Raw genomic sequence first — 14,394 nt, 5'->3', positions numbered from 1 at the left:
TTTCCCGTAAATTTCACTCATTTTCTTCTTTATCGACACAGAATATGAGTCCTCCCAACTTCTCTCTCCATCTGTCTACAAACCCAAAAGGCCCCTTTCTTCGGCATTGTGCGAGGCCTGGGCTTATCACGAGATTTAACGGCTTCAGCAGAAGATATCACCGAAATACAATAGCAAGAATATAAGTTGGCAGAAGTTTTGGCTGATAAACTCATTTAAGTTTATATTTCTTTAGTGTTTGGGTACGCGAGAGTAACCACGATCTTGTATTGACTTCTCCAACCACAACCAAGAGAAAGTAAATCTCTCATTATTTTCTCTTTCCCGCACAACTGAGTAATTGTGATTAAATTACTGCAAATATATGTATGTTTAATTGTAAAAAAGATGATTAATTTTCGTTTCATTTTGCCTTCTCTGCCAGTCGGGTAAGAATTTATACCTAGGCAAAACTACAGCGGCATAGGGCTGTCTAAACCTGTATCAATTAAAGTATCGAAACAATATATAAAACTGGAGATTGCTCTTGACGGTGTAAAGAAAGGCTGAAGACGGAGATCAAATAGAATTTTCACAGTAAAATTTTGCCATTAAAAGGCAATCAGTTATCAATACAGTTCTCAACGTGTGGTAGATTGCGTTCTGGTACAATTTGCGTAATTTTTTCTTATAAATCCTCGTAATTTTAGTCATCATTACGATTGGATTCATTAACTCAAAGGCGTATATCTCAGATGTCATTTGATTTCGAGTAGAGAGAACGATCAGTTATGCAAAATATATCATTAAAAGATTACAGATTACCACGAAAGGGAAATATTATGCATTTAGTTCCTAGTTTAATCATTGTTCCTGATTGCAGTTTTTCTTTCGAGACCTTCCAATATGTGTTAACGTTAATGCCTTCTTAACAAAATTCTACTTAAGTTCATGCCTTTCCCAGTGAATCTATTAATTGAATTTTTATTTTCTGAGAGTGAAATGAAACATAGTCTCTCAATCCTCGCAAAATAAAATAAATAAAAATAAAACAATAAAGATAAAAACTAACAGAAATTAAGGCCAATTTTATGGTTATCCCCGCTGAGAATAAAACGCTTCAATAGATCAGGTTCCAGAATCCTTGCTATCCAAAACCGAAGATTTTTCTAAAATCGCAAAGAAATAATTTTTTCCGAACCAAAATCTCTTCTTTTCGTTCGTAAAAGGGAAAGAACAAAGCAAAAAAAAACCAACTCACCGTACTTGAGGTGATCTTGAGGAAAAGTGCTCTCTCTTTTTCACAGAGAAGCTAAGCCGATGTTCCCCTCGATGGAATAATTTTAAACTACATTTGCCGCATAATAAACAGTATTTTCACCATGTTGCTAGCCTTTGACAAGCCTAAGAAGCGCCTCTTTATTCAAAAGTTATTTTAACAATCGTTGTCTTATCAGCAATGACTTTTTGGACATGAATACAATATTGAGCTTTCATTAAGACTTCTGCAAAGCAGTTATGACGTAGTCGAATCTATAAAAGAATAATTATTTAAAATCTTTCATAATTTCCTAGATATTTTGCCATAGCTTTTTTTCAATTCGTGACTGGAATTTCTGTTCTTCCCATGCAACGTTTTCAACAGCAATTTTCAGATCTACCAATAATGACTTTGTTTTTGGTTCCATCACGTAGATATTTGGCCACACGCGGAAGGAAAATAAGCATTTGCCTTTTTTTCTGTACAGTCTCAAATTTCAAAAGTCATTTAGTCTCCCGTCCTTTTAAAAGCCATGAACCTTGTTGTCTCCCGAGAATATGGCCTTTTTTCACTTCAAAGACGTATACAGAAGGACAATTTCCAACATATTAGAAGATACCTAATTAATCAGCGAAATCTATGACATATCTCACCTCTCATTGAGGAAATATATTGTTCACTTGAGAGCCCTCTGAATCTCCGAAAACTAGTTCCGGGACAGATGTTGAAAAGAAAGGCCTTTTCATTGGAGAGACTATTTTATGGTATCTGATATCCATAGAAAGTCCTCATTAAGTTGACGAAAAGAAATAAAAATTTTATAAACGGAAACACGGGACCCCATTTATCATTTTAAGGAGTATCAATATCGCTTGGAACGACACTGGACCAAGCGATGCACAAACAGTATAATTAAATATGAGCGAATTGCCATCATAATCCGCTGATATTTTTTCTATTTACATTGATTTTAATTATGTTTTCAAGATCCGAGACAGCATTTATAAGAAATCACCACAAAGAGGGTATTTATATTCTGTAAGAGATTAGAGGAGGAATGGACGGTAAAAAGTTTACCGAAACTCACGTGTTACCGCACGTTCACTGATTACGTATTCGGAGAAGGGAAAAAAGCCCGAATTTTTCGCCCGTCCTTCATTGTAAACAAAAACACTAAACAAAAGAGGCCAGAGTTCTCGCTAAAAAACCATTTTGATCGCACTTGAGAGAGAACTAATAACTTGTTTTGTCATTTGTCTGCCGAAGTCGTTAATTATGCCTCTAGATTGCAGCATTTCACTGTTAACCCTTTAATCCCAAGATCTCATTAGTAATTCTCCTTACTGTCTGGCAAACGATTCTCATTATATTAGTTTGGAGAATTTGGTATCGGATCGAATAGTTATCCCATTATTGATATTTTTCTTTATTCTCATCACATGTCTGCATGATATTGTATAAATATAATAAGGAGAAATTCTGTCTTGGTCACTCACGGAAATTAAAGGGTTAAGTGATACTGTTGTCAAAGTATGTGATCGATTGATACCTCGGCTGTCATGCAGAGTAAGGTTTCCAATGAGTGGGAACTAACAGAAACACTGAAAGTTAGCAGATTAACGTGGGAAGGGAGGGTCCGCAGACTATGGAACAATTTTCTGAACTAAAGCTTTGGTGAGGTAGAAATTTACTACTTACACCAAAAACTGAACGGATGAATCGTTGATTTAGGATGTACTACACAAAAGCTAAATAACTACATTATCCACTTTACTATGGCCGCTGTGAGAAATAACACCAACTGTACTATGAAAGTTGAGAGAGATAACACCTTTCCCTTCAGGGACGCAAAAGGTTTCTTCACCATCAACGTGTACAGAAAACCTACTCACACTGACCAATATAGTATCTAGCCTATGACGTACACCACCCTTAGTCAGCAAAACGTGGCGTTGTTAAGTGATTATACAACCAGGCCAAACACCTCACAACAAAAGCATAAACTATCTCTCAAGAGAAGAAACGCTTACCATCTGTTCTTGTTTCTTACGGGTATCCGTTTTTGTGGAATTTTGTTTTTCAGTCTTTGTGACACAACATAGCAATTGTAGTATTGTTAGCGCACTACCAGCAGCGCGCCTCAAATGGGATTAGCATCTGCGCTTCATAGACGTAGACTTTGCTCAATTTCACCAGTTTGTATGGCATGATATGACAAATAAATAATAAAATCGTTTGTTTTACCAAAATTTGGAAGCCTCCGAGGATGGACCTACCGGACCTCGTCTCCTTTGCAGATTGAATAAATTTTAGCAATTCGCATAATTTTAGCAAGTTCTATTAATTGTGTCTGATCGAAAAACTGTACATATATCGTTGGGACTATTATCGTCGTCGCTTTTATGACTTTTAAAGTCTTTTATTTCAAGTTTAGTGTTCTTTAGTACATTTCTTCTTCGTTTGTGATGTCTGGAAATATGTTACACGACATCGTCTATCGTTACTTGGTCTTACTCTCTCTCGTCGATCGATTTTCAGTTTTCTTTCACTTCATATGATTTTCGTAGCACACGTAGTGTATTTGTAGTTAGCTATTTTCTCGATCTTGTTTGTAATTTATTCACACCTCTCATTTCATTTCTTATGGTGTGATTTTCTTTGGGTCGAATCAATATACATCAGTTCTGGGAAATTGTTTGAATTCACTTATTTACTCAATCTCTTTGAGCGACTCGGCCTCTTTCACCCCTCATCAAAACTGTAACAAAATTCTCAAACGTGATTGGTTACCACCAGCCCGATTTGAGCACTTACAGGACAGTGTGCGCGTCATGCGTGCAACTGGTCAGTGTAATAGGACAGTTGACAAGTCATGCCTGTTAAAGTGGACAGTACGCATCATATGCGTGCGCTACTGTCGCGCATTTCGCCTGACTAACTGTTGTTGTTGTTTTTTATTATTATTATTATTGTTATTATTATTATTATTATTATTATTATTATGAAAACGTACAACCGATGTCTTGTTTCTTTCTCAAATCTTGTTATAGTTTTAATTAATAAGCTAAAGGACTTCGTGTCGTCAAATAATATCTGTAATCGTACTCATGATTATTAAATCGGACTCTTGCTTTGCGGTCATCCAATTTTGTTAATCACTCGTATGATCCCAAACAGAATTGGACTCCAGTCGGTCCTATTATCACTATCAGTATCGCTGCTTGAATCCCTTTCTGTCTCAAGCTTGAAATCTGGTTTTATATCAAGGCCTTTAATGGGGAAGCAACCATGTAAACCGAATAACAAGTAGTGCTTGTGTATGTGCGCGCTGCGTGCCTTTCCTTCAACAACAGATCGATACAAAATCTGGAAAACTTGCAATTTTCTTTATCCAATTGAAAGTACTGCCACAACATCATTCTTTAAACACAAAGCCTCTGGACAATTTGTCTACTTGTTTAACTTTTAAATTAATGTCTCTGTAACCAGCTGAAAGCAGATCGACTTAAAGTGCACTCAGAAACATAAGCACCATTTTTAGAATGCACTCGCGATTTTTCGAAATTGTCGCGGACCCACCCTCCCTGAGGTGTTATTTTTCATCAAAATTTTTTATATTGTGTGATCATCATGTCTCCTTGCAATTAAAGATCTTCACTGAGAAGCACTGATCATACCTTGTAGAGAAAGAGGGAGGGAGGAGGGAGAGGGGTGATGGTGGGGCGGTGATGGTGGGGGAGAGGGGTGATGGTGGGGCGGTGAGATATACGGTGATAAAACTCTGCTGATAAAAACTATTTATAAATTTTTACGTTTCTTTTTTTTTTTTTTTTTTGCATCTCATTTTCATCTACCCACCTTCGCAATTGAAAATAAAAGGGTTGAAGCAGTCACTTAATTCTAAATACAAGGATAAATGTCAATTGTTTAAAGAAAAAAAAAACAAAACAACTGAGATGAAACGTTTAACACTGATCGATAGATCGATGAACGAGATCTCCTATGGCAGTAAAGTATGAAATCAATTAGCGTTTCACATCATTACAGTGTGGTGGGAATTACTTTTAGCTAACAGATAAGCAAAGAACGTAGACTTCACCCCACTCTTGTTATAAGCCTTCCCACACTTGGTTTGTAAATGTTCTTTTAACTCGCAGCTGTTTGTTTTCCAGCACCCTCCCACTTCGCAGTCACGAATTTTGAATACGCACGAATCTTTCGCATGAATCGCACACCACGTGCACGTTACTTAAATCCTGTGCCAAGACCATGATGTAGTGAAAAATTCTTGACCTATATCTTTAATTGCAAGGCTCAAATGTAAAATTGAAAACGATTATTGTACTTTGATCTCACATTATAAGAAAATGAATGTGTTCCTTTCCCTCAAAAACGTTTTTCTTTCTTCTGGTAATGTTCTCAAAAACGGGAACAGTATACTCAAGGCATTTATTTCTTCCAGTACATTGTCGCATAAGTTACTCAATCACTGATCTTTTTAGGCAACTCCATCATTTAACTGAGAAAATGCCGAGTTTCCAATGACCCATGAGTTCCGTTTTTCCTCAGTGCAACCGGGATTGTTATCACTTTCACATAAGCGCGGGGGACTCAACTTTTTCGTTGTCCCACGCTTGCGACGAATATTTTAAACATCTACCTCTTAATTTGGTAACTTGGTGCAAAATGTGACATCTGTCATATGTGCCACAGACCGTCTTTGATATTGCTGACCCTTGCAGTACTCGGCCGGATGCTTGTCTTAAAAGAATCTGCTACACAAGCAAGTACTTTGAAGCTCAGTTGATAGACATGCCACCTCGAACTCGAATCCTTCTTTTTTATCATTCTTTTTGCCCCTCGCTTACAGCAGGCGTTCAGCATCCTTGTATATCTTGGATATAAAGGGTCGACTGATGGTAATTTCTGATAAATTTTACTTAAGCACAAGATATATTTGGAAAACCGGCTTAGCCTTCTTAAATGAGTGCAGAATTTTGATGGGAATCTTCGATCGTTTTTATAATATTATAAAAAAATTGGGTCGCATCGAATGGAATATTCATGAACAAAGTTTTTTAGGGTTGTTAATGATAGCTTTGGCTCATCAAAAGCTTAAGTTAACAAATCCAGTGGAGTTCTTTGTTTGAGGGAAAAAAATGACGATAAGATTACACGATAAGAAAATGATTTTATCTCGGAAATTTTAATTGCAAAATAGCCTCGCCCAGCTAATCAGAGCACATTTTCCATTTAGGAACTTAAGACAAAATACGAAAATGGAATAATTTAGATAAGAAAAAAGCATTATTGCGGTCACTGAGAAAGTGAAATTTTTTTCTGATCAAAAGGAATGGATCGAAGCGTCGAATTAAGACTGTATTAGTGTTGATTCTACAGACAATCATTCTGTACTTTAAAGCCGTAACATTTAGTTTATTCGAGCAGCTATTAGTCTTTCTGAAGAAGACATGTGCTGCATGCATGGGTGTATTATAAACAAAGAGTAGTTAGCAAATTATCTGCGCATATGCACTCTCTTCTTAAACCACAACATCTCTGGAGGCGCCAGAAAATGCAAGCAAGCACTTTATTTATTAATAAAGTGAAAAAGAAGCGTGATTTTGATATCAGTCGCGTTAGCTTTTCGTGTTATTGAGGAGGAATCGCTCAGGAGCAAAGCTCTAGAGCGAATTATAAAGAGTGTGATTAGTCGCTTTGAACCAGAAGAAGAGGAAGTACTGGAACTGGTCGCAAAATGAACAGCGAGTTTGTAACGGTTCTGTTTCTGGTAATATTCGCCTCTTGGCAAGTCTCTGCTTTTGACGCGGTAAATGGAAATAATTTTGATTTCCAAATGAAAGGGAATCTTGCCGAAGAAAACGACAATGGTATTGAGGATATTGGGACAAGAGTAGAGAGGGAGAGAAACAGAGAATTTTACGCTGATGATTTAGAAAACAGTGATGAAGATCTATTTTTTTCCAAAGACGATGATGAACTCAAGAAAAGGTAAGCTATCGAGACAGTCCTGAATTTTTGTCGATTCATCATTAATATCGGAACAATTATGTTAGAAAAATTTCCCGAAACTGTGTACTCAAATCATTTCAGACAAATATGTCACTGAATACCAAATGAATACGATGTGTTGGAGTAAAAGGAGTGTCTTACAGATTACGAAAAAAATATGGAATCTATTTGATTTTATAACTACAACACTTTCCGACAATTTAAAAGCGTGATTAGGTCGAGAATGTTAAACGCATTTCCAGTTATGACAAATCATAACAGATGCAAAACAATTAAATGAATGGTTTAATTTCGTAGCAGATCACGAAGTATTCCGTTCAATAAAACCAGTGGATGCAAAATAATTGAAAAAAAATTTCTGGTATTACACTTAATTATGAAAGTGTTTCCTTCGGATGTTACGGTTCTCTCGAAGGATCAGGGTTAATACCAAATTCATTAGATTTTTAATTCCTAGATGTCTTGTTTATCAGCGAATTACCAAATTTTGACAGCTGTGAGAAAGCTGAGTCGAAGTCAGATGTGAATAGTTTAAGCTGACCCAGTTTCGATTAAGATGGAGAGATTACCAATGACGCGTTTGACAAAGGAAAATAGAAAAAGTTGGAATTTGTAGTTGTAATGATATGAAAAAAATTATATTCGTTGTGATCAAATGGAAGACAGCTTTCAACCAGCCCACTGTGCATCTGTCTTAAAGTGCAAAGTTTTAATTCCAAAGTCGTGGTTCGACATGTTTGTTAGCAAGTAATTTTTTCTTTAGTAGAGAGAGAAAATTAAAAAAAAAAGTTTTTTAGATAGTGCGATTTCTATTTTCCATCTCCATGCATCTCTGAATTGTTATGATTATATAAGAGTTCCAAAGCGGTAGCTTACAAATTGAACTGAAAGCTTCTTTTCAATCTTGACAGTATTGACTATAGTGATTGGGATGCAGCTAACAAGTTCACTGAGATCAACGATGAATTAGGAAAAGAAGCTGATGAGGAGGAAAAGGACGAAAACAAAGAAAAAGAAGAAGAGGAAAAAGAAAAGGAGAAAGGAATCCTGAGAAGGTTGTTCGAAAAGTTTAAAAACTGGATTCATAAAGTTGGCAAATGAGAACGATTGCAAGACACGGTAATTGCTGAACTTGACTTGCGAGTTTTTTCAGCGCTTGAAAACTGACTTGGGTCTAAGATAATAAATCTATTCATCATCTCTGCTATAGAAGAAGGATATGCCTAAAAATACATATTTAAGGGGGGTTATGAAGTTTTCTATGAGCATATCTTGCAAAAGGCCCTAAAGGAAACGCAGTTACGTCCAAAAACTCTGTAAACATTAAGTGCTGTGAGCTATATACAAGAGATTTTGCTTTAACATATTTTAACACATTTTAACACATATAATAAAATATAAATGTTTAAGATGCCTAATCTTTTTCAAACCTTTTCAGTATCGACGGTTTTCATTTTTATCTACCTTGACCAAACTGACAGACCGAATAATTTCTAAGAATTTTTTAGTACGGATTGCTAAAAATATCAAAAAGGAAAACTTGAAAAAGACAAAGTGAAAAACAACCTGAAATTGCATACTCTACGCGTCTGAACTGTAAAAAAAGGAGCAATTCCCTTCATAAACTAAAAACAATCTGAGATAAGATGCGGCTTTCGGAGCCACATCATAAATTTCAGGTTCGAGTCGTTTCCGAACAAAGCCCTTTATGAACTCATTTGCTTGTTCATCTTCTGCAAGCTGGATTGAAAATTAGGGAAAATGAGATGAATTCAACATTGTTCTGTATTTCTAAACTTTATTTAATAAACGACTAAATTATACTTAAAATACAAATAATTAATAAAAGCCACGTAGTTAACGCGAACTGAAATTATTCTTCTTAATTTGAATACAACCCGTACTCAGAAATTTTCGCTGTAATTCTTCAAATGGATAAAAATTATTGTGAGGCCAACGACACCCATATCCTCCAGTTATATTCATCGATATCAATGATATCACCACGATTTTCAATACGATTCGTTCAGCGTTGCCGCGCCCAAATTTCCACCAACGATAAAACCTAAAGAGTAGAAACAACAGCCTTAAGGTAAAGCCGTGTATGAGAGCCAAGCAAAGAACTCTTAACACCCTAACATCAGTATGCATATTCTCTTTACTCTTCTCTATACATTCCCCTTACAGCTGACTAGGAGAATTTGTCTCACAGTCAAGAGCTTATTTAGTTGGTGATCATTTCCTTCATTCTCATGATCTTAATGTTTGACTCGGTGATGAAATCCGACACTAGATGGTAATATTTAAAAACCACCCAAAGAACCAATGGCGAGGACTTAACCTAAAGCAACGTTTGGACCTAAAACATGAGGACGGCTCCTCACGTGTGCAGGGGTGTGAAGCATTGATTATATAAACCACTGAATAATATGAGAGAGCCACTTTAATTTCACTGAAGCTGTAGCATCGTTAGACATCTAATCAAAGCTGACAATGTAATTATCCCATTAACTGTCAAGTCTCAAATGAAAAGAAGTGGTCGAGGCTATATTTGGTCTCTTTTTCAAATATTTCGATTCTGTTTCATCAGTTCCACTGATCGAGGCATTGGTTTCAGGCGAATTAATAAATATATTATAATTATAATCGTTATTATTGTTATTATTATTATTGTTATTATTATTGAAACTCAACCAATCCTAATGAAAGTAAGGGACTCGACTCGCTTCTGTAGTGGCTAAAAAATGCTGTTCAAGAAATTGTCTTGATCTTCATCTATTTCCGAGATGATAATTCCAAAATAACAAAACTATTTTAAGCTCTCCATTGAATTTCTTTGAAAATCTATCTGTAGGGAAGCTTCCAACTCCGTTTCATATCTGAAACAATCAGACCAAAGAACTCGGAGTCGCTTATTTTAAACCCGCCTTTTGAGGTCGAAAAACTCATTTGAAATTCAAATAATTTCTAAAATTAATATTCATATTTGCGCTCAGTCTTGCACGTGGAAAGAGCTGACGAACTACAAGAAAATTTGAGCATCTTTTTCAGCTTCCACGAAGTCAAGAAACACGTCATTTTAACCCTTCTACCTTGGATATTGTCTGTTTAGTAGGTCGGCGAGTGTTTTACTTACGCTCAGATCGAGTGGTTCAGATACCATGTCGAGGTTCATGCTTTTCACTGCGTTACGACTTTTCTTCAGGTAAATAACTTATAGAAAGTTACGTTTGGATAGAAATACAATGTTCATCTTTCTCGTTGTAGCCCTTATAAAATCAATTCACAGTGTTAAATGTAAAAAGGTAGAGAGAAATGCAGATAGCACAGTGTTGGACAAGTCCTCAGACAAAGCCGCCATGACAGTTCTTCTTGAACGTGATTTCATTGGCAACGCGAGAAATTCGTTCTTAATTGTTCGAATACTTATCGCTTATTTACTTATTTTTCCTTTTTATCTTGTACATATTTTCAACTGGCTTTTATGATTATTGTGTTACTAAAATGTAAAGTGTATAGTGTCCTAACCTTATCCTGGTAGCAATAACTTGTATGAAATTTTCAATTAATTACACATTTTGTTTTCGAAGATGCCCAGTATTTATAAGGTATTATTTAACGATAAAATTTCCAAATGCCTTTGTTCGATAAGACTTAAGCACTCTTTTTTTGTTAACAGAAGACGTGGTGGCTCCTTAGGAGGTTTTTGATTCAGACATTCACCCTTTATTATTTAGAATGAATAGAACTCAGGTATGTACGTAGTCATAATATATTTCTCTCTTTTCCTCTATAGGACAGTACTGCGAAGAAAACGAGAGCACCTCTAAAACAGGGAAGCCAAAGAAGGAAAGAAATACAAGGCAACTTCTAACAAGGTTAGATAGTTTTCTATTCATAGGAAATTCGTTATCTAGGCACCTATTAACTTATCTGTGTTGAAAGATTTAACCTGGATTTACCGAGTGTTTGCAATTCGAAACTAATTCAGTCAATAATGATTTATTGAATCTCGTTCTGATTAAGGAGGCTTTCGATTATTTTCGGCGGTGTTCTTTTGATAAATTGATTCTACCATGAATATTATTTACTTTTTAATTTTTCACTTGTATCAAAGAAATACCTGGTCATCATTGTGCATGTTGTGACTGTCTATCTGACCTACTAAGCTACTGTAGCAACGGTTCACTCCATCGAATTATCCTCATATTCTAAGATCAAAGAATGATTGTAAGAATGATATCGATCATCAAAACGTTTCCCAGATTTTTTCAAAGAGACTACTTACTAACAAAGTGCAGACATTTTACAAGGTACAAGTCTGTAGCTCAACACGTTTCTTGTCTACCCAGGGGCTCATCCAAGACCTTCAATTTGTCAAATATTGCATCTGGATTTCTGCTCGAATCAAAATGATTGTTTGAATCTAGCCTGGCTTCACCCTAAGATTATCACTTTTTTACCTTCAAATACATGTAATACTGCACTAGGTCACGATTAGAGGATTACATTTTTTTCGGGATGCTTTATTTAAGCAAGACAATCTTTATTTAAGAGTAAAATGATTAAGAAATAAAATGGAGTCTGACCGAGCCTATTCATTCGAGGAGCACTAACAACAGATACACAGATATTGGGCCAAGGAATTATTTTTCAAGGCATCCTGTTGTTGCATAATATGCCCGGATGAGGGTCATAGCATGGTACAGAAGGCATTCATTTGATGAAAAATTTCGGTCAACCCAAAGCTTAAATGTCTCGGATCTTAAGGCTTACACAATTTACCATGTTCAGATTTTTTCCTCTCAAACTATGTCGGATAATTTGGTTTTAGATCTTCGATAAAATTCCTCGATTGATTTTTTCCAAAACTTCAGGTTTCCTTTTTTTCCGAGATAAGGCCTCGCAACTGAATGAATGAATTCTAGCCATCTCAAAATTATGATACCCGCTAAGTTTACAGTTGATTGAACTGCCTCGTCATGATGCTGTTTACGGAAAGAGCTCTATATCCTAAAGCTTTGGGGAAATCTATCGAGGAAGTTCCGACACTAATAATAGCGATTGTCATGCAACGCTCACAATTTCAAACTTCACTTTGGTCAACATATAAGTGAGAAATTATTTCGAGTGCGAAGGAGGAAAGTTAGTAAGTTGGTTTTTGAGCGCTTTGGAGGTAGTAGGTAGGCCCAATGTTTAATCATTTTTTCTAAAATTTCCACAACCAAAAGGTCGTCGAAAGATCTGCACACTGACGGCATAAAATCATGCCCCCCCTCCAATTTAAGACTTAATTTACCGCCCCTGCAACTTTGGAAATGTTTTGTCTTTGTTCTGTTTTGGTAAAGGTTGAATCTCACAACAATCAATGCCCTGAGAGCTGTAATTTCAGATATAGTTTAGTGGTATATAGACAATATGCACGAGGCAAATGAAAATATTTCAACGTATTTTATTTTTCACTTTGGACACTTCTCAGTCTTTTCAGTTTCCTCCTCCACACCAAAGTTTTTTCTTACGTTTGTCATCAAATTATATTCATAACTTTTCTGAGGTGATCAAGAGAGAGACTAAGTAACATCATTTGTATGTTCTAGAGGTTATAGTGTGCTCCAAAACTGATTTTGGCTTCTCAAATTACTTCCTGACTTTATGGCATGGATCTTTTTTGACGTGATCTCAATAACAATCCTAAAGACTAAAATTATTGTCAAAAATTATTAGCTCTTAGGCATGACAGGACGGAAAAACGCGTGGACTTTAAGTACCTCCCGTTGTCCCATACAAAGCCTTAGAAAACTTTTCTAAGGCTTTGTATGGAACAACGGGAGGTACTTACAGTGCATGCATTATCCGTCCTGTCATGCAACAAAAAATCGGAAAAGTGTGTTCCATGAATTCTTGTTTAATTTTTCAAATTGCCTTTAAGACTTACGTCGACTTACATATTATTTTATTATAAAATGATTCTCCAAAAATAGATAGTCTTCCGAGTTCTTTAGCCAGGCTACAATTAAATTGAACAGTTAACTCAAAAGTTGGTTTTTGTCTCGCAAATTGCCTTCAGAGTTTTTCATCAACTGAATGATTCAATAGTTTATATTTAAGGCGATTTTATAAAATCTTAAGGCCGAACTTTTTCAAATTCTGAGCTCTTGAGGTTGAAACTCAAATTGCTTCCTTAGTTTATCATCAACTGACATAGATAGTTTTTGACGTGATTACAATACAAAAACCTCATTTTTTAAAATTTTTGAGCTCTTAGGGCTAAACACAAATTGGAAAATTATGTTCCGTGGATTAATGTTTGTCTCTCATATTGCCTTTGAGGTTCATCGTCAACCAATAAATAATTTTATACTAAAATTCTGACCTCTTGAGGCCAATCGAAAAAGCTTGCTCAAAAATGGATACTTTTCTTCTTAATTTTGTTTAGAGGTTATCATTAACTCAAAAGAAAAATTTTTAACGTAATTTAATAAATATTCATGGCCTAAAATTGATAATGTCTGAGCTTTTGAGTTGAAAACCAAATTGAGACAATACGCTCCAAAACTTGATGTTTGTATCTGAATGTGCCTCTATAGTTTATCATCCACTGATGAAGAATTATTTTGATGTGATTCTAGATACATCTCAAGTCTAGTTGTCAAATTTCTGAGCTTTTGAGGCTGGAAGTAAATTAAAATTACATGCTCTAAAAAAAGGTATTCTCAATTTGCTCGCGGAACTGATCCTCAAATCTCCAACCGGTTTTTAGTTTCGTAGTACTGAACATCGGAAGCTTAGTCATGCAACCATTTCGTTTAGGAAAAAGAAAAGTACCATTTGCTCATAAAAATTAATTCATTGTACAAAATCTTTTTGATGTTAATGAAATACATTGCATGCTCTTCAATCTATTCCTGTGTTGGACATAGTTAAGGTTGGCAAGCTTAAATATGTTTTATCCCCAAAAAGCATTAGGAGAATCTATTTGGATAAGAAGTTTAAACGTTGGAAACAAATGTTTTAATCCGATTTGTTTTTTTTCGGTTGTAGTTATTCACCAAAGCAAAGAAACTGTACAGAATTTTTAAATGTCACCTTAAGTCAAATCTTGATGACCCAAATGGCCTTTC

The 14,394-nt window shown here is 35.5% G+C and overlaps 1 protein-coding gene across 1 annotated transcript; it reads left to right on the top strand.

Annotated features, from left to right (window-relative positions):
* Nucleotides 1–6,850: 6,850 nt before the first annotated feature.
* LOC131778123 (pre-rRNA-processing protein TSR1 homolog) lies at nucleotides 6,851–9,134 on the top strand. The gene is made up of 2 exons (XM_059094507.2): nucleotides 6,851–7,252; nucleotides 8,185–9,134. The coding sequence occupies exons 1-2, from the start codon at nucleotides 6,999–7,001 to the stop codon at nucleotides 8,372–8,374; spliced, it is 444 nt and encodes a 147-aa protein (XP_058950490.1). The 5' UTR covers nucleotides 6,851–6,998; the 3' UTR covers nucleotides 8,375–9,134.
* Nucleotides 9,135–14,394: the final 5,260 nt, after the last annotated feature.

This window comes from Pocillopora verrucosa, chromosome 8, assembly GCF_036669915.1.
Source record: "Pocillopora verrucosa isolate sample1 chromosome 8, ASM3666991v2, whole genome shotgun sequence".
In the NCBI taxonomy this organism is placed as follows: Eukaryota; Metazoa; Cnidaria; class Anthozoa; order Scleractinia; family Pocilloporidae; genus Pocillopora; species Pocillopora verrucosa.
The sequence above is the reverse complement of the archived record's forward strand: the minus strand, read 5'-3'. Positions and strand labels throughout refer to the sequence as shown.

What these genes read in the sequence shown, in the direction of transcription:
- LOC131778123 (XM_059094507.2), top strand. Translation starts at nt 6,999, where the DNA reads ATGAACAGCGAGTTTGTAACGGTTCTGTTTCTGGTAATATTCGCCTCT. An exon ending in GATGATGAACTCAAGAAAAG is followed by an intron (nt 7,253 to 8,184) that starts GTAAGCTATCGA and finishes CAATCTTGACAG; the next exon opens with TATTGACTATAGTGATTGGG.